The following is an 18576-nucleotide window of genomic DNA, read 5'->3' as shown; positions in this document are numbered from 1 at the left end:
ATTGCTACCCACTAACATACCTTTTTAATGAAGCGAAACAGGAGAGATGATGAAAAGATGCAGTCATTGGACCCAGAACCTTCTTCTGTAACAGATACATGTTCCTTCTTGCTCCTTTTTCATATATATTCACGTTAGCTATTGAAATTAATTAGATATCTCTGTCTGTAGCTATCTATTGGCCCAAGTAGTTTTCATCCTTATTTCTCTCTATAAGCAATATCACTCATAGGAAAAAGCGAACTCCAGAATCCTTTGAATGAGGCCTTCAATGGAGGTTCTGGTGGAAATGGTTAAAAGGTTCATAGTATTCTGTTTCTGTTATTTCAGAGGAAGTCCTACTGGCCAAATCTGCTGCAGCAGGAGACTGAATCCTGTGATTTTTTTAGATAATTACCAGTGATGCAGGAATCATCTGTCCACTCAATAACAGCAAAACCACTGGTGTAGTGTCTCAGAAAAATACGGTCATCCTTTCACATCTGCTTGATTGCTAACACTATTTTTTTCCTGTGTAATCATCTACAGTGAAGGATGGTTTTTTTAGACACAATAAACTCGATCCTCAACTAGTGTAAAGCAAGTTAGCTTCAAAAAAGCTAGTACAGCAATGCTGCTGGAATAGTACCTGTGAATCTGTATAGGTATACCATTTTGATGTTATAGTAGTGAAAACTGCCGAGTAGAAATTTGACCTACTAGGTTGTTAATCTCAACCTTTTTGTGAGTACTAAATAATTTTAGGTGGCTATGAGCCTCCTCCCTTCTTATATACACACAATGACTAGCCCTTGTAATACTGCTAAAAAGCAATTGCCAGAATATATTTTAAAGGATTTTTACGTAGAGATGTTCTGGTCAACTCTTACTGGTCTGTACAGCTGATCAGGACAAAGCGTAAACCACTTTTGTCCCCAGTTAAACTTAGTAAGATTGCTCATTTTTAAGGGATTTCTTTCTGAAACCAAAACATTGCTTAAAAGCTTGTAATACCTTAAAAGAGTTAATGTGTTTTACATTGGTGTTTTGAGTCCACAGTCAAGATGTTGCCTCAAATAAACTGCTGTGGATCACAGCTCAATTTAAAGGAGAATGGCCTGCCTTTAGACTTGAACGTTGAGATACAAACAATTTCCAGAAGAGTCATGGACATGCTTATTGAATTGGGAGTTCATTACAGGCATTGGGAAAATTTGCTATGTACTATTTGGAGAAGAGATAAGAGTATTGATGGGTATAGGACAACTCATGGAGGAAAGGAAGGTTTTATTGACCTGGCCGTATGGAAAAAGTGTCATTTTTCCATCAAACAGCCTTCATTTTAATCATGTAAATATAACAAGATCTCTGAGAAGATACTATGGGTTCTTTCAAGCAAGAAGAATCAATATCATTATCTAGAAGACATGCCATAACAATTAAGCACAGTGTTAATGGCTGCGCTGATTTCCTATAGATGTTAGAAGGAAACCTAAACCCTGAAACAATAAGTTAAATGGTTGCCATTATTAACACACTACAATTGTATGTCATTTCTTGCTTAAAGAAACTATAAATAAAAAATATAATCAGTCATATGGTATTTGAAGTAATCTGAAAAAGATTTTAAAATCCTGAGTTCCGGAGTATTTAGGTAGGCAGAATCTGATTTTGAAATGTTTTTCTTATATTTAGGGAGAAATACTTTAATATTAATCGGCAAAAGGTTATTGTTAAATCGAAACAAATATTAATCTGAAAGTACCTAGGACATAAAGATGAGGAAAGAGGAATAATAATTATGTTCACAAATTCACTCTAATCTCCAGCAACCTATGATTTTTCTCTTTCAAATAGCATGAAAGAGCAGCACAAAATTCACAGCTTTGATCTTTTTCTGCTCAACAGAAGAAGTACCGTCAGCATCCATATGCTTTGAAGTTTACCAGTATTAAAGACACTCCTGAGATGATCCAGGCTAGAATTAGTTATAACCAGGCTGTGGATGTAAGTTATAATGTATATACATTATGATTATAAGAGTGGTATCCTCTTTGAACGACCTGATTGAAGCACTGGCTTTCTCTCTTTTTCTTTCTCTGAGATTATTGTTGGGAACCATGAAACTTCTGTGTTCTGGTGTGGTGCATCTCACAAAGAGCATGTTTCTAACTTGGAATGGAAAGTCATAGAGATCCCACTGAAGTGAATGGGAGTTTCATGTAAAAAAGGAGTTTCATGTCCAATGTTTTTTTGAGAAGTCAAATTTAGGAGTAAGGCTGACCTTTGACCTTTAGAGACTTTTGGCTTTTTGATATTCATTGAAGAAGAACACATTTGGGGTTCTTTCCCCTTTTCAAACAGATCTTTCAAATTTCAGTTTCTGCATATTCTTTGGAAACAAAATGTAAGGCAGCATGACAAGGAAGAAAAAATAAATTGTTTCAAGCTGTCATCCTGCTGAGAGAGAAATCCAGGAGGGGAAACCTTAAAGGGAAGAATTGAGGCTGTTTGGTGTTTAAACATGTTTATTTTTAATAGAAGAGCGATTTAAAAATATTGTAGACTTAACTGGGATAATACAGAAGTGAATAATAAGCAAAAGTCACTCAAAAAAGACAAGTTTCAAACATGAGAGGATGTTTTATTGTGAAAATAGATATTTTTAAAGTGAAGAAGAAGATGAAAGACTTTGTGTAAAACACATGCTATTGTAATACTTATAGTGTCTATGCCTTTGGTTTAATTAATAAGATCCAAAATGCTTACATCTCAGGCAGGATAAATATAAATCATTTTGTTCCACTGAGCCACAGTCAAAATCTGTCTGCTGCTCTACTTCTTCACACATGGAGTTCTCATTAATTTTCCTCTTATGGAGCTGCAATACAAGTGGGCCTACTTGCTAAAGAAAGTTGCAGCCGGGTGAAATGGAGAGGTTCATCGTAATCTAGAGGGTCTCAAACACTCACACTTGGAAAGGCAAGTTGGGTGGCCAAGACATGGGTCATATCTAAGGCCAAAACCAGAGGTAGCTGTCTGTACTTATCTGAAAATTACGGTGTCAATGTAAGAAGAAACTAAGCTAGGAAAGGAAAATAATGTGAAAGAGGTGAACTCTGCATAGCCATTGTTGGGGAAGTTCCAGTTAACTGCATAGAACTCCTCTTATCTGTCTGCAGACACCCAAAAGTTAGCTAGTTCTGGGACAACCTTATATTCTTCCTCCAAGGATTGATAGGAGTAGCCCACATAGACACCTATTTTACAATGGGATTAGTCATCTTCTGAGTTTTTTATAACCTCTTGCCACTGACTATTAAGCAGCCCATTGCAACTAGCTCTGGAAATCAATTCAGATTAATCGCACAGATAATTACCATCATATTTATCTGCTAAAAATGAACAACTTTGGAGAGAAGTGTTTGGGGAACTTCAACTCCCCAGATTTCTGTGGAATTTCAAAGTGTTGGTGGGCCACTCATGGCTGCACATCCTTAATAAATGCTGTTTATTCTCCCTCTCCCTATTCACATATGTTGGAAGTCTTATCAAATTAATATTGAAATATCTGAATTTTCATATACATAGATTTATACACTCAAAACTTCAAGGAGTTCCTCTCTAGCATACTCTAGCTGGTAGGTGTATCGGACTCCCAAAGCTTTTTGAATACTTTCTGACTGATACAATTGCCTGTATTTATTAATGCTGCTGTCACTTTTGTGTAGTCTTTGCTTTCCATAAACCTATTTGTTATTGTTTTTGCTTGAACTAGTGATTGAATGTGTAGTGAGTACCTGCTGCTGAAATTCACCTCTATTTGCAGAGGCTGTACAAGGAGCATGGAGAGAGTGTAAAGCATCAGTATACACCAACGACAGATCTTCCTGAAATCCTTCAGGCCAAATTAAATTCTATGAATATCAGTGAGGTATAAATACGAAGTTTAATACTTTAAAGAAAAGTGAAAAAGTTGATAGTGCTTTGCTATTTGTCCTACACAGGAAATCATACTAAATTTCTTTCCTTTTCCCAGTACATGATCATACTATGGTCTAAATGTTTCTGAAGTAATATGAGAAATCAAACTTCTTATCAAACTTCTCCTAAGTTAGAAAGATTAAGAATGAACAAACAAATACATTTTTTTAATGGACATTTGTCATGTGATTATTCCTGTTGTGTATTGATAGTTTGCTTTATGTTAGCTCTCTGCATCAGAATAGAATGAAACTAATGTGGTAACATTGCTAGGATAGCAATAATGCTGCAGTGTCAACCCTCTGAACAGCAACTCTGCTTTATTCCTGTTCCATGTTTCCTAGATTCGCTATAAGGAGTCCTGGGGAAAGATGAAAGATGGTGGCTATCAACTGAAACTAGATGCCATTCCCTTCCAGGCAGCAAAGGCTTCGGGTGAAATCATAAGTGATGTAAGTGAACTTACTGCTGATATTGTCCAGTAGGTATGTCAGTCACTCCAGACTGTTTCTGCTCTGCTGAGTGACTCTTGATGGAAACATCATGTCCAGCCAACTCCATCTGGGAGACATCTGGCCTCGGTCTAGTTAGTTGTATTTTTGGTGGAGCAGCAACAACAAAGTGTTATTGGTAACTAAGCAAAGGAAGGTTTGCAAAAGCAAACATCTGTTATCAAAGTTGACCAACTTGCTGTAGTGACTGGGCAATCACAGTGATTGTTCAGGAGCTGTCAGCCACTGTTAGTTAGGCAAGTTTTGGAAAAGAGATCTTGCTCAGGACGTTCTACCCTTTGGGGTTTGTCTTGGGTGTCCTTTAAAGGTTGTCGAGATATACAGATTAATTTCAAGAGTAGGAGACCAGTTGTTCTGACTTTGCTAGAGAGCTGATGGAGAGGAGGCTCCTCAGAGGTTGATTCTGAGCAGTTGCACCAGGTTCTTGTCTTCCACGACCTGTGTAATAGCAGGTAACTAACCCAAGATATTTGTAAGTGTTTGTTGGTGTATTTTTGTGTGTTTCTAAATAGGATAAAATATTAAAATGTTTGCACAGATGAGGTCTTCCTAGCATGCAGTAAAGGTTCATTCAGATTTATTATCATATTGACTATAGACAGAATTTATTGTCCATGGCTATCTTTCTGTAATATGAAACACCTTTTATTCAGGTTTTAACAATCTGACTAATACTTACTTCTCTTCACTCCTATTCTTATTTCCTTTTTAGCATAAGTATAAGGAGGCATTTCAGAAAATGAAAGGACAGATGGTTGGCTCATGTGGCCTGGATGGTGATATTCATATTGCTCATTCAGTCCATGCAGCATCGCTGCAGAGTGATGTAAGTAAAAGAAAGAAGATGTGGGCATTTTGGATTTGGTTCTAACAGTTAGTAGTTCCTCATGGAAGATGCACTTAGCTGTGGACTAGCTGTTGAATAGCTTACTATTTAAAACTTAGGGCTTTCTCTCCCACTTTCCAGATATTTTGATATAATATGATATTCTTTCCATTCTTTTACATTATTTACAATAATGTTAATTTGACAATAAAAGAAGACTGCATTCTTGCACAATCCCTGATGCATACCAGTGTTGCCTAGCACAGAATATTTTACTCTGTAAAAGTATCACTCAGAGGCAGGTCTAACTGAGAATTAGCGGTGGTCTTTGTACAGAAGTAAATTCAATTTGGTAGAGATACAAAGTTATTCAGTGATTATTTTCAATTTACTGTTTTCCTGAAAGACTAAAGGTTGAATGAGTATGGAATTTCAAGTCGGACTTTTTTGATTGGGGGATGGTTCTCACTTGGTCTTGGGTTATGCTAAGAATCATATAATTTGTTCATTCTCTATAAGAATTATAACTGTTCAGTGCATTTTGAACACTGTGGCTTGATCCAGAAAGCAGTGACATATTTGTCTGACTTTAAGCACATAAATAATCTAAGAACTATTTATCTTCTTACCAAAACTGTCCATAGTGAGCTGGATTGTGGATATAAATGGGAGAGTGTTCATAGACTTCAGTGAGTGCTGGGCTTGTACTGGGATTCTTTCTTGTGTGATGGTATGCTTAGACATACAGGTAACAATAAATTTCTGAAGAATTAATCCATCTGTCAGGTTACTCTAAGTCAGTTTGGTGATCATCAATAACTCTGGATGTTCATTATTTGGATGAACAGCCTGAACATCTCAAATTTGCATAATCTGATAAGGAAATGTCATGTGAAAAATGTTCTTTGAAGATTTCTACAACTTTCTTTTCCTGGACGAGACAAGAAGTGAAAAAAACCCCACCACTAAAAAAGACATTTAAAAATATGAAATGAAACTGGCCAAATCAATGGGACCAACAAATATTTTGAGTGGGGATTTGTACTATTTCTAATATAAATATGGCTGTTTGCATTTTATCCTCAGGCAGTAGCTTCACCTTTTTGTTGTGCTTTCTAGAAATGCATTGAATTAAGATTTCATTTATCAGTTTGATAATTCTATAGATTCAATGTATCCAGTTTTAACAAAAAAATATTATAAATACTATCTCAGCTAAATCGAATATAATGTAGATGGTTACTATTTTGATAAAGAATAGGCTGCCACGTATTCTAATTATAAGTATCGATCATTCACAGTATAGTTAACAAGTTAGGGAACTTCTAGAAAGAATAATTTATACTGGAAAATAGAAGAAATATGGAGAATGTCTCTTCTGATTAAAACCGGAATTCTAATTACTGTGCTGTGATATCTATGTGATCTGGTTTTAATCTGATAGGTGAAATATAAGCAAGGTTTTGAGGATACAAAGACTCACTTCCACCTGCCACTGGATATGATAAACTTGGTACATGCCAGGAAAGCCCAGTCTTTGGTCAGTGAACAAGAATACAGACAGCTGCTACACCAGTACACTTCTTTGACTGATGATGTGAGATTGCGGTGTGCCAAGAATGCATACAAACTACAGAGTGAGGTAATTGCAAAATATCCCAGCGATATTTCCCTGTTGGATCTCATGCAAGATAGTTCTGTTCCAAATCATGACAGCTGACAGTATGTATTTGAGCAGCAGCTGAGGGATCAACAATGGCTGTTCCCCCTTGATTACATTCAGGAATGAGACATTTATCTTATTGGGCAGTTGTACAACATGTGTGATCACACTATACTGAGAGATAAAGTACAGTAGTCTTTGATGATTGGGCAGAGAAGCGCTTGCAAGTGAGGATGATTGCATTGTTGGTGAAATACTCTTTCTAAGATCTTGTTAACTATGCAAACTGTTTACCAACTGGTACTTGAGTTGGTTTGCATCTAGGTGAAATTCGTGTGTACTTCCACAAGAATGGTGCCTATTGCTAAAAATCTGATTTGTAAGAGACTTACAAACTCTGGCCCAAGACATAAGCACTGAAATTCTAAGGATGAGTTTAGCTCTCTACATAATCTTGAGTAAAATTAACCGGATAATGCCTTACAAATTCAAGGGTAGCAAAGGGCTTTTAATAGATTACATTGTCTCTGGAGACCTCAGGAGAGGCTGTATCTTAAAAACACATCTAGCCCCCAAATGCTACTTTATATCAATTTAACACTTTCAGCCAACAGTCTTAAAGATGGCAGACTGTGCTCAAACAAGTGTAAACATCACCTGCCAGTTGTGCTGCTCATAATTCAGGTGAAAACACAAGTAATCAGAGATTCTGAGGCAGGTTTCCATCCATGTCTCTCTCAGTTGGGAGTGAAATGCTGATTGGCAGCAACACATCTCAGGGTGCAGGGTTTTCTCTCTTACCAGCTAGTGCTAATAGCTGACAAGAGCTAGTGTTGTCCTCTCTTACCTTCTGACTCACAAAGGATATTTCCTGTACGCAGCACCATGATGCCTTTGAGTCTAGAGATTAGCACTGGACAGACCCGGATGGAAGAGGAGCTGGTTCTGTTCTCCTAGGCAGCTGAATAAAATGAAGGCATAGTCCATTTCCATTATAAGTGGTTGGCTGAACCAAAACACCTTGTTAACTGAAGCTAGTTCTTCCCTCAGTAAGCAGTAGCAGTTTCCACATATCCATCAAGTAGGCAAATCTGTTTGTAGTGGATCAAACTAGTTGTTTGGTCTTTATAGCTCTTTTGAAGCAGAAAATAAGATGATCCTCCTCCTCCTCACCCTTCTCATCATCAAATGAAATAATATTTGTCAGAATATATCTACCAGTAACCTACTGGTAACTTTTGAAAAAGTAATCCTTACAATGAGTCACTGCTGGATTTGGTGGTCTGGAAAATATTTTAACAAGGTCTATACAGTGACTTAGTGCTATTTTTCCTTAGTATTGCCTGCTTACATTATGATATTCAGAACTGTTGAAAACCAAGGCTATTTTGTCTGCAATTTCACTTATTAAAAAGTTACCAGCATTTATTTAAAAATATTTTTATACACGTTTATAAACTGGTCTTATTTTATATATATTTATAAATAAATAATATCTAGCTGTGATTTATGTATAATACATGAAGAAAATTCGTGTATCTAGGAAAAGTTTTTTCAAGGTTACAAATTGAAGTTAGGAGTCCAAGTATCATTCAGTGTTCATGAGACTTAGTACTCCTCAGAATCTTTCATCTGTACTGTAGATCTGTCAGGGCTGTATGCACACGGACACATATATAAACACAAGAACACAGGGTAATGTATATGAACTCTCTGTGGTAGATACTAATTTTAATGGATTTATTTGAATACCATTATTGTGTGGTTTTGGATGAATAAATATAGGGCATCTCAAATACAAACTTGTAATTACTTCTGCTTGGTTTTCCTTAGAATTTATACCGGTCTGACATGAACTTTATGCGAGGAGTTGGATGTATTAATTCAGGGGCCCTAGAGATTGAAGGAAAGAAGAAAGCTTCTGAACTCATCAGCGAGGTAACAAAAGAGGGTTTTGATTTCTCCACTACAAACAAGAGTTTGCCAGATGTCTTTCTATTAAACTGGGCTGGCAAAGTGACTCACTGGATAATGCTAGGCTCCCTCCCCTTGCATTTGATCATTCCATTCGTGTCCTAACTGCAGATGGGTGAACCTGATGGAGTTCAAGGTTTTGCAGACTTTGCTAACTGTTTTTGCAAATCTTTTCTCCTGTGATTCAGACCCAGGAGGTTATTATTTTATGTTATTTATTTTAGAATTAAAATGGGCTTTTTCAACTAAAAATAAGGGCTGTGTCTCTCTCCAATACGTACCTCGTACTGTTTCTCCAAAGTTAGACTGACCTGTGGAGTGCCCAATATATTACACTGTCCTCAGCTCTGCTCCTGCTTTACAGTTAGTCTGTTTTTCACTTGCTGCTTTTGTGTGCTATTTTTTTATCCCCTCTGTAACTGGATTTTTATTTCCTCTGCTGTTTTCTCTTCTTACAGTCTCTCCCAGTTTCAAATCTTGAATCTATTGCCCATAGTCACATAGATGTGAAATTAAAAAAAATAAAAGTCCTTTTCCTAGCTGTGTTGAACAGATGCCTGCTTGCAGTGATCTTGCAGTTATTTTGTTCACAATTCTGACATAGGACTACAGGCTAGGTGGAACCTCATTTTTCTCACAGAAAAGTTCGGTGTGCTTGTGCAGCACCTTCCCTCTGGATTGGATTGCCTTTACTATAATTCCACTAGCCAGGGTTAATGACACGAAGGAGTGAAATAACCTTATTACTGTATTCAGCATAGCGGCACCTTGTTGTTTTTTTTTAACACCTTATTCCTTATTTACTTTTCATTTCCCCTGTGAGACTTGAATGCACCAAATTCAGAGTAGCAAAAGGTAAATTAGTCTAATTGTTAATAGACAGATACCCTTTGCAAAGTAGAATTTTAAGCACAAGAAATGATACTATACCACTGGTATTGGAAAAAGTCCCTCATCTGACAAGACAGTTTAGTTATTCTGTTCATTTTTCTTTGTGTGTGAACTCAGAGTAAATATCGTCAGCAGCCACATTCCTTCAAGTACACATCGGTGACAGACTCTCCTGGCCTCCTTCATGCAAAATTCAGCAATATGATTGCTAATGAGGTAGGCTCTCCTAACGTGAATCAGAAAATATGCTTTTCAAAATACAGCAAGTGAGAGATGGAGGAGTGGGAAAGAGACAACCCTTTTCTGGAAAAAAAAAATGTGTCAAAAAAGAAAACAAGCATCACTCATTTGTGTTTTTTCAGTTAGATCACATTTTATTATTTCCAAACATTTAATACCATGTTCAATTCAATCATTTGCATAGTATGGTCCACTTTAGAGGGTTCCTAAAAAAAGAATTGCTTTTCCAATTTTTGAAAAAACAAGACAAAGCCCACAGGCAAATTATCAAAATCACCTATAATAACATGAGGAGAAATCCAAGCTAGAAAATATGGCCAGTCTACCAGAAATGCCTACCCTTTTGTTTAACACACATTTATGATGCCCTTAATGTTCTTAGGTCTACTTTTGGCCTGCTGAGAACATAACAATGCAAGGCTAAGAATGTAGTGGGTTGGCATCATGATATATGTATAAAAATTAATGTAAAAGTTTTTTATGCCCAGAAAAAAAACCCATGCAATTGCAATTGCAATTGCAATGGTATATTCTTAGCTGGTTTTTGTGCTGGCTGACTATAGTTGTCATAATCATAAACAACTTAGTACTGCTGTTATTGAAACAATAGAGAAAATTAATTGCAGTTGTCTTTTTGATCTCTTTCTTAGCGCCTGTATAAAGCAGCAGGAGAGGACAGTCAGCATCACTATACACCAACAGTGGGTCTGCCAGAGTTTACACAGGCAAGAATAAATGCAGCCAACCTCAGTGATGTAAGAATTTGTTCTGTATTTCTAACACTTGGGTTGGAGGATGAATTGTGCAGTGGCAAGGAAGATAGATAAGTAGAAGACTGTTTAGGTCTATTCTAATTATGCTTTCCCTGATTTGATTATAATGATATTTGTCTCCGTTAGCATATATACGGTTGTGAGTAAATTATATCTACATAAAGAACGAGACATGTTTTGTCTGAGTTAGTAGGATTTCCCAAAGATAATTTAAAAAAATCCTTTGATTATGAAGAATGAGACTGTAATGCAGAATAACAAATGAAAGAGGGTTCCTTTGTTTGTTCCTTTGTGCATTTAAAAGTGAAACAGCAATCTACATGTGCCTTTCCTACTTTAGGCAAAATACAGAGAATCTTGGCATAATCTACGTGCTCAAGGCTACAAGCTGACAACGGAAGCACTCCCGTTCCAGACTGCCAGGGCCTCCAGAGAAATTGCCAGTGATGTGAGTTGAATGATTCAACCTTCCTTCTTGCCTAATTTCTGTTAACTTCATGTAAAACAATGTCTAAAGCAGATTGTACTGAATTAAAGCAACTCCATAACCATGTGAGACAAGTGTGAGACAGAATATATTACTTATGAATGAGTTTCTTTGTGTGAATTAAAAAAAAAAAAAAAAAAAAGAAGAGGAAGAATCGCTGCTAATCGGGAACCAAGCTCGGTTAAACATCTTCCAGTGGGAAATAGCTGAATTAAAGTATTTGCAGACAGACAAATCAGAGGGATTCTGCTCCTTTGCAGGCTTTCAGCTCCTCATATTATGAAGTGCCCACTAATTCTGTCCACCCTGCTTTGAGCTGACATTTGGAAGTGCTTAGTGCTCTTGAATTGAAATGAAGTCAGAAGCTGAGAGTTCTTTGAATCTCTGAAAATCAGAAACTGCCTGTCTGGTTAAGAAGTGAAGATCAGTGGATGCTCCTATAAATATGTGTCCCCTTAATTTCTGAAACAGAGGAAACAAATCTTCTCACCCTTAAAAATATTGTCTCATTTGGATTGCTGTTTGCAAAACACTCAGACATGGTGGTATCCATTTCTCAGAAAGCCTAAGTTCATCCCTTCCTCACAAGAAATTAAATAAATTCTAGGTGACAATTAAGCTAAATTTAGTTAAAAAAGTCTTCATTTTGTGCAGTATTTAGTTGCATATTTTATCTCTAATGTGATAAAATATGAATATATTTCATATGTATTTGTTTTGTGAAGCAACTATTTCTAGCTGTAATTTATGATGTATACTTAAACATATTTTGCAGAGTGCTTTTGGTTACAGCTTCAGATCTGCTCTAAAGGGTACAAGTCCATAATAGAATTACATCCACTTACAACAGATCTGAATTTGGCCCTTCATCTTGGAAGCACTTTATAAACATTAGCTACTGTAATTTAATCCCCACAACTCTCTTGTGTGGTAGATAAGTGTTATTATCCCATTTCAACTACATTATGAACTCTTCAGGGCCCAGGCCTTCCCTTTAAAGTTCCAAGCACTCTGTTGATGCTATATAAATAATCATTATCATCATCATCACTATTTCACAGAGAGGATAAATGCAAGATGATAGGGAGAGTCATAGTCCCAGCTAAGATAAGAATGAGGGGTTGCTTGTGCTTATTCTTGTGCTCAGACCACCATCTTAGGCTTCTCAACATAGTTATTGATCCAGGAAAACTGAATTTACTCTTTAAAATAGCTGGGTGGCATTTGCAAATCTGAAGGCTACAAAGTGCATGATGTTTCTCTTTTGTATAGATTTTTTTTCTTCTGTCTTTTGTTTGTTTCTCTTATGTTCTCATTCCTAGTGATGGGAATAAAATTCTGTGAGAGATAATAAAAGTACATGATATGAGGTTAAACATGATCAATGCTTTGGGCATATTCAGAGAACGTATTGAGATGTGCTTGACTTTAATGTTGCAGCTACTGCAGTATTTAAATTTGAGAGCAATGACAGATTCAAACAATTACTTTCTAGTGCTGCATACCTTGGCTGTTCTTACGGACAGCATAGGTGTTTTAGTGACTTACCCTAAGTTAGTTAGCTAGAGTAGCCAGTCTAAGTTTGGCACTTTTTCACTTTTAGCCTTTTCTATTTTTAGTACCAATATAAACACAACTTTGTGATGGAGAGAGGAAAGCACATTGGTGCCAGAAGTGTTCTGGATGACACCAGGTTGCTGCATTGCTTGCATGCTGCCAAATTACAGAGTGAACAGGAGTATAAGAAGAGATCCCAAGAAGTCTGGTCTCAGTACCACCTGCCCATGGACATGGTGAATCTTGTCCATGCCAGGAAAGCCCAGGCCTTAGCAAGTGATCAAGATTACAGAAAGAGACTCCATGAATTTACAGCAGTCCCGGAAGACATGAAGATGAAGTGGGCCAAAAGAGCCCACATGCTACAGAGTGAGGTAAAGACTTTCCTTCTGTTAACAGCAAATTGAATTTAGCAATAACGAAGCTTTGTGTGACTGGCATGAATTGTATATTGATGTTGGGCAGTGTTTTTAGAAAGACGGTTTGTGAACTTATGTATGTGTAACAGCAAGATATCTGATTGCTCCTCACATATGGAATATATGGAACACAGAGGTTCTTGTGTTGTGAACCTGACATAAAATCACTGTGGTCCATGTTACTCATTCTAGAGCCAAGGGAAGGGATATACACAATCATCTCTCAGCTGTTTGGATCACAGCAAGTCAGTGGTTTGACAGCCACTACTCTACATGCAGAATTCTTTGAGCAGAAGGTTAAATGCTCAGAGGCTGATTTAGCATACACTCAGAGGTTGATTTGGGATATGTTAGAAGGTCATTTTGCAAACAGAAATGGTCATATCAAATAACCAGTTCCCCAGATGTGTTTGCAGAAATTACTTATGCAAATGTAAGTTCAGACAAACTTTGATGACAGAAATGATGGAATCTCAGCATGGGCCATGTCCATGCTCACTTTGCCTTAGCCTGTACCTTTGTCCAGGGACAAGCCATTGTCTGCATGTGCTTTCAGACAGATGTAGATGTTGAGTGCATGCATAAAGCTGCATGGATGCAGACAGCTGTATTTTGACAGTTTAGGGTCCAGTGTCATTAGCTGCTCTGTAGCAGGAAGCTCTGTTAGGGTGTTTTTTTGTTTTGTAAGAAAAGAGAATGACTCATTCAGCAGGGAAGTGAAAAAGTGTGTTCAGAAAGTTATGCTAACTCTTTGTAGGTCTTTAGAGAGCTGATAATTTACTGAGCTCAGGATTTCATTGCGAGACAAAGTGATGGGATATTTGTTGGATTTATTCAGATCTGATGAGCAGATATTAACAGATATTCCAGCTATGAAGGTCAGAGTGGCAGTCAAAGCACCAGAGAGCTTGTATCCTTCTTTCTTACTTGCTGTACTTGCTATCTGGTGTCCCAAATGTACTATTTATTGCCAGAACTTTTTGGGGATATTCTTGAGATGGTATAGAAGCTGATGCTAGATGCAGTTCTTTGCCCTTCCAACTCCCATTCCTGCCTTCTCCTGTAATAGCTAACAGATTGGCATACAGGTAGTTAGATCGAGGAAGGCAGGATTTTTTACTGTTTACTGATGTGTGATGGTGGCTCATGTGATAGGAAAGTGGCATTTCTAGGGTCTCAGTCCTTAGACCCTAACAGCATGTACTTCAGAGCTTGCCTACAAAGGGACAGGATAGAAGATGAATAAGAACCTCAGCACTTGGCTCCCTGCCTTTAGACCCCACAGGTTAGGAATCCAGAGAAATGATGAAGGTGGTTTTGTCTGATACCCTCACTATCTAGTAGAGTAAAATACAACACACTTGAGCTAGCTGGCTGTTATGTCCTTTTGCATATAGGGGAAAAAAACCCCAACCCTGAAAAACAACCCTGATGGTTGGATTGAAGTCACACAGTGACCCACTGTCACTCTGAAGGAGAAGTCAGAATTGTTGGGATTGTGGGTACTCTACTGGCTTTCACTTTTTATTGGGTCTGCCTTGTTTTCTTTACTGGATTAGGAGGTAGAGCAAGCCTTTAATGTGAGTAAAGAGTAATGTGTCGTCCTAGAAATGGGGTTAATGAGGAAGCATGCACCGGATAAAATAATTAGTATTCCTGACTTGAACTCACCTCAGAAAAATTATTTCAAAAGGGGTTCTTTTACGCCCAGTACAAACAGGTTATTACTTACTGCTTTGAGTCATACTAATTCACTCATGGGGCCTTCTCTTGTAACTTGCATATGATACATTATTTAATTCCTAGTGGAATGAACAAATGCAAACAGTTTGGCTTTACGATGTGATATGTGCATGGCAAATGAAAAACCTCAAAATGTTAATATGAATCAGGGAGTCTTTTTAAAAAACCTTAATAGCTGTGGATACAAAACTGATAGCTAATGATTTTCATTTTTAACAGCATCGCTATAAATCAGACCTGAACTTCATGAAAGGAGTTGGTTGGATGGCTCTGAGATCTCCGCAGATAGAAAGTGTAAAGAAGGCTGGAGAGCTCATCAGCGAGGTAACTGATAAATCTTTCATGGGATAGCACGTCTGTAGGAATTGTTTACCATCAAGGCTCCTCGTTACATGACACTTACGAATGTAGCTTATCATTTCCTTTTGATGTGGGAGCCTGTTTATACAAGGTGTAAGTTACCAAGAAGCAGTACGGGAGATGCAAGTCCACTGTGTGACACCTGCTGAATATTTTCCATTCCGAATGAAACACAAGAGTATAAACAAGACATGTAGCAATAAATAAATGCAGTAAACTCCATTATGAAATTCTAAGCAGGTGGTTATGGAAGTGATATAGAAAGATACAACATTGACAACCACACTGAAGGGGCATTTGCCTGCTCAGTATCATGCATTAATGGAGAAAAATTATGAGCTGTCAAAAGTGTAGTGTTCAAAAGCTTTTTGCATGTGAATTTTCAGTGGGAAGTCCTTGCACACAAACAAAAAAAGAAGTTTGGAGCCTCAAAAGTTTTTTGCATGTGAATTTTCAGTGGGAAGTCCTTCTTGCACACAAACGAAAAAAGTTTGGTGCCTGGGCACCACAGCAATCATACAGTGGCATCCCCATTCCTTAGTTGAAAGAGCAACTGAGACTAAAGCAGAACATTATGTTTTTAATACTGTGGCTTCAGGAAGGTGGCTTTTATGTTTTATTCCAATTATCACACACTCGGAATTGTGACATATCATTAACAGAAATGTCCTGTGTTTTTTTCTCCTTTGTTTGTTTTTGTTGCCTCCTCCCCCTCTTAGATAAAATACCGCCAGAAGCCAGAAAGTTTGAAGTTCACTGCTGTGGTTGACTCTCCAGATTTGATTCATGCTAAAACCAGCTATCTCCAGTGCAGTGACGTAGGTTTCATTTTACTATAAGTAATCTTAACTTTTGTTGTACTACAATGCATAAAAGAATTGATCTCAACATTGCTTCCAGTATCAGATGAATTCAATGACTTTTGACTCCGCAGAGATTATACAAGGCTGGAAGCTCAGAAGCCAGGCACAGGTACACCCTGCCTCCTGATCATCCGGACTTTATCCGAGCCCGCCAGAATGCACTTCACATCAGCGACGTAAGTAAGCCTTTTACTCTGGGGAGTTGACTTGGTAAACTTGCTTGGGAATGAAAAACTTTCATACATATGTAGAAGCCAGGTTCTCTGAGCCTGACCAAAACTAAAAAAGCCAGAGGCTGTGGACAGCCAACATGTTGCTAGGTTCGGGCTGGAGGGATCAGGAAAACTCTGTTGATTTTTCTTTTGAGTATTGGTTCTGCTTTCTAGGTCAGGAAACTGTTATTAAGGATTTCAGTCCTTTAATATAGGTATGGTTAGTTACAAATTTAAATCTTTTTACTTATGTTTGGGTGGGGAAGGAGGGAGAATCCTCTTTCCTTGACTATCTACTGTCATGAAACTGCAACACTGTGTTGAACTGTGTGCCCTTAGGCACAGTTGTCGTCAACCTGGATGCAACTGAATCCGGTTTAAAGGGATTTTGTTTCCATATTATCCCAGACAGAGGCACTCAGTCTATTCCTAATCTACTGTTCCCCGATTAAATTAGCTGTTGTCTTTAACTGTAGGGTCAGAGCGACCTTTGTAAGAAGCTTTGAGCTCCTTGTTTGGTGATAGGTGCTCTGTAGGTGAAAGAAACAAGTAAGATTTACATTCTTTGAAGCGATAGAAGAGAAGGTAGAAAGGCAAAGGTCAGCCCTAGACCTGTTGGCAGGGTGTACAGTAATGCTTGCATTGCTTCTACCCAGGCTGTCTTGCAGGATTTCTGGCATCTCAGCTTACCTTCAAATTTAGCACCACCTAGCACTAAATTCACCAGTGAAACAGAAGAATATCTTTTAAAATGTGAAGTGGATTTTGTGCTTGTTTTCATATGGTCACAAACCCCAGAAAGGATGAATCAAAGAGTTACAGAAAGCAAATGAATAAAATCAGAAAGGGACAAGCCAAAAGTGTCAGCTAAGATACCATGGCTGTGCAGCTGGACCTGCAGACTGGAAGCTATTTTAAGAAAGCTACTAATGGAAGAAGAACTAAATCTAGAGCATTTTCTCTTCAGGATGTAAATGTATTTCACATCCTCAAAGTCACATTAAATATGTTAGAACCGGCTGTTATTCCATATGAGTTAATGAAGCCACATGTGGCTGGGGATAGAGACAGGGATCATTTGAAAAGCTTGAAATAACTGGTGTTGAAATTATGATGCCACGAAACCCAAGACACTGCAAGTGGATGCATCAAAAGAGAGAATAAGGGCAATATCAATGCAATATTGATGTGACTGATGCCTCACAGTTTCTAATAGAAATTAAATCACATCAAAACCAACCACATTCAAGTACAAAAGGAAACCCTGGTGGCACTTTTCAGATGAGGCATTTTATCATTATGGTGAATGGAAAAGAAGTTGAAGTGCTATAGAACTGGATCAAAACCTTGGAGATGGTACTGATGACTCTTGATACAAATAAGCCCAGTAGGATAAAACATTTATTATTGCAGTTATGGGACTGCATTTAAGAAACTGCAGGGGGAAATGACTGTTTTGTTCTTTTCTTTTCAACACAGAAATTGTATAAAACATCTTGGGAACAGACAAGGGCATCTGGCTATGATTTTAGGATTGACGCCATCCCATTCCAGACAGCAAAGGCTTCAAGAGAGATTGCTAGTGATGTAAGAATTGTTCTGTTTCACACACTTCCCAACCCTCTTCCCATGCCACCCCCACCCTGTAAAAATGGGTGAATTCTGACATAACTCTGAACCTTGTTCTGGCTCTGGTTTGGAAAATTGGTGACCCAGTGTAACCAAATGTGAGTTAAGTGCAGAGATTTCCAACTAAAGGCTACCATTAATAATGTCCAATACCAGGCTGCTCTGTTTCGCTTCAAAGAGTTATTCTTGGGAAGGAGGCATATTATGATGTAGTTAAATAAAATAGGTACTAGGCTATGAATAGTTAAAGCATGGTCTAGAATAAAGTGGGTCACCTTTGAACACAGAAGACCACAGTTGGCAAGAAAACTGAAGATGGGGGAACTTCATTGGTTGAGCTGTGTATTGGGTGCACCCGAGTGCAACAATAAGAGGACCTCTGATTGCTTTTGAGGGATCAGTAATTTGGGGTCCCTAAGTCTTCCTACTCCTTTAAAAATTAGAACAAAGACCATTCTTCTGAA

General features: G+C 37.7%; 1 protein-coding gene across 2 annotated transcripts in view; it reads left to right on the top strand.

Annotated features, from left to right (window-relative positions):
- The window catches only part of NRAP (nebulin related anchoring protein), a 59242-nt gene that overhangs the window by 36892 nt on the left and 3774 nt on the right, over positions 1-18576 (top strand). For both annotated transcript variants that reach the window (XM_049810421.1, XM_049810420.1), the window contains exons 26-39: positions 1888-1986; positions 3809-3913; positions 4308-4415; positions 5188-5301; positions 6746-6943; positions 8798-8902; positions 9947-10045; positions 10720-10824; positions 11183-11290; positions 12949-13260; positions 15268-15372; positions 16128-16226; positions 16343-16447; positions 17963-18070. In XM_049810421.1, coding sequence (XP_049666378.1) covers positions 1888-1986; positions 3809-3913; positions 4308-4415; positions 5188-5301; positions 6746-6943; positions 8798-8902; positions 9947-10045; positions 10720-10824; positions 11183-11290; positions 12949-13260; positions 15268-15372; positions 16128-16226; positions 16343-16447; positions 17963-18070 — 1770 coding nt within the window. The remainder of the gene's footprint in view (positions 1-1887; positions 1987-3808; positions 3914-4307; positions 4416-5187; positions 5302-6745; positions 6944-8797; positions 8903-9946; positions 10046-10719; positions 10825-11182; positions 11291-12948; positions 13261-15267; positions 15373-16127; positions 16227-16342; positions 16448-17962; positions 18071-18576) is intronic.

This window comes from Accipiter gentilis, chromosome 9, assembly GCF_929443795.1.
Source record: "Accipiter gentilis chromosome 9, bAccGen1.1, whole genome shotgun sequence".
In the NCBI taxonomy this organism is placed as follows: domain Eukaryota; kingdom Metazoa; phylum Chordata; class Aves; order Accipitriformes; family Accipitridae; genus Astur; species Astur gentilis.
Note: the sequence above shows the minus strand (reverse complement) of the source record. Positions and strands in the feature narration are given on the sequence as shown.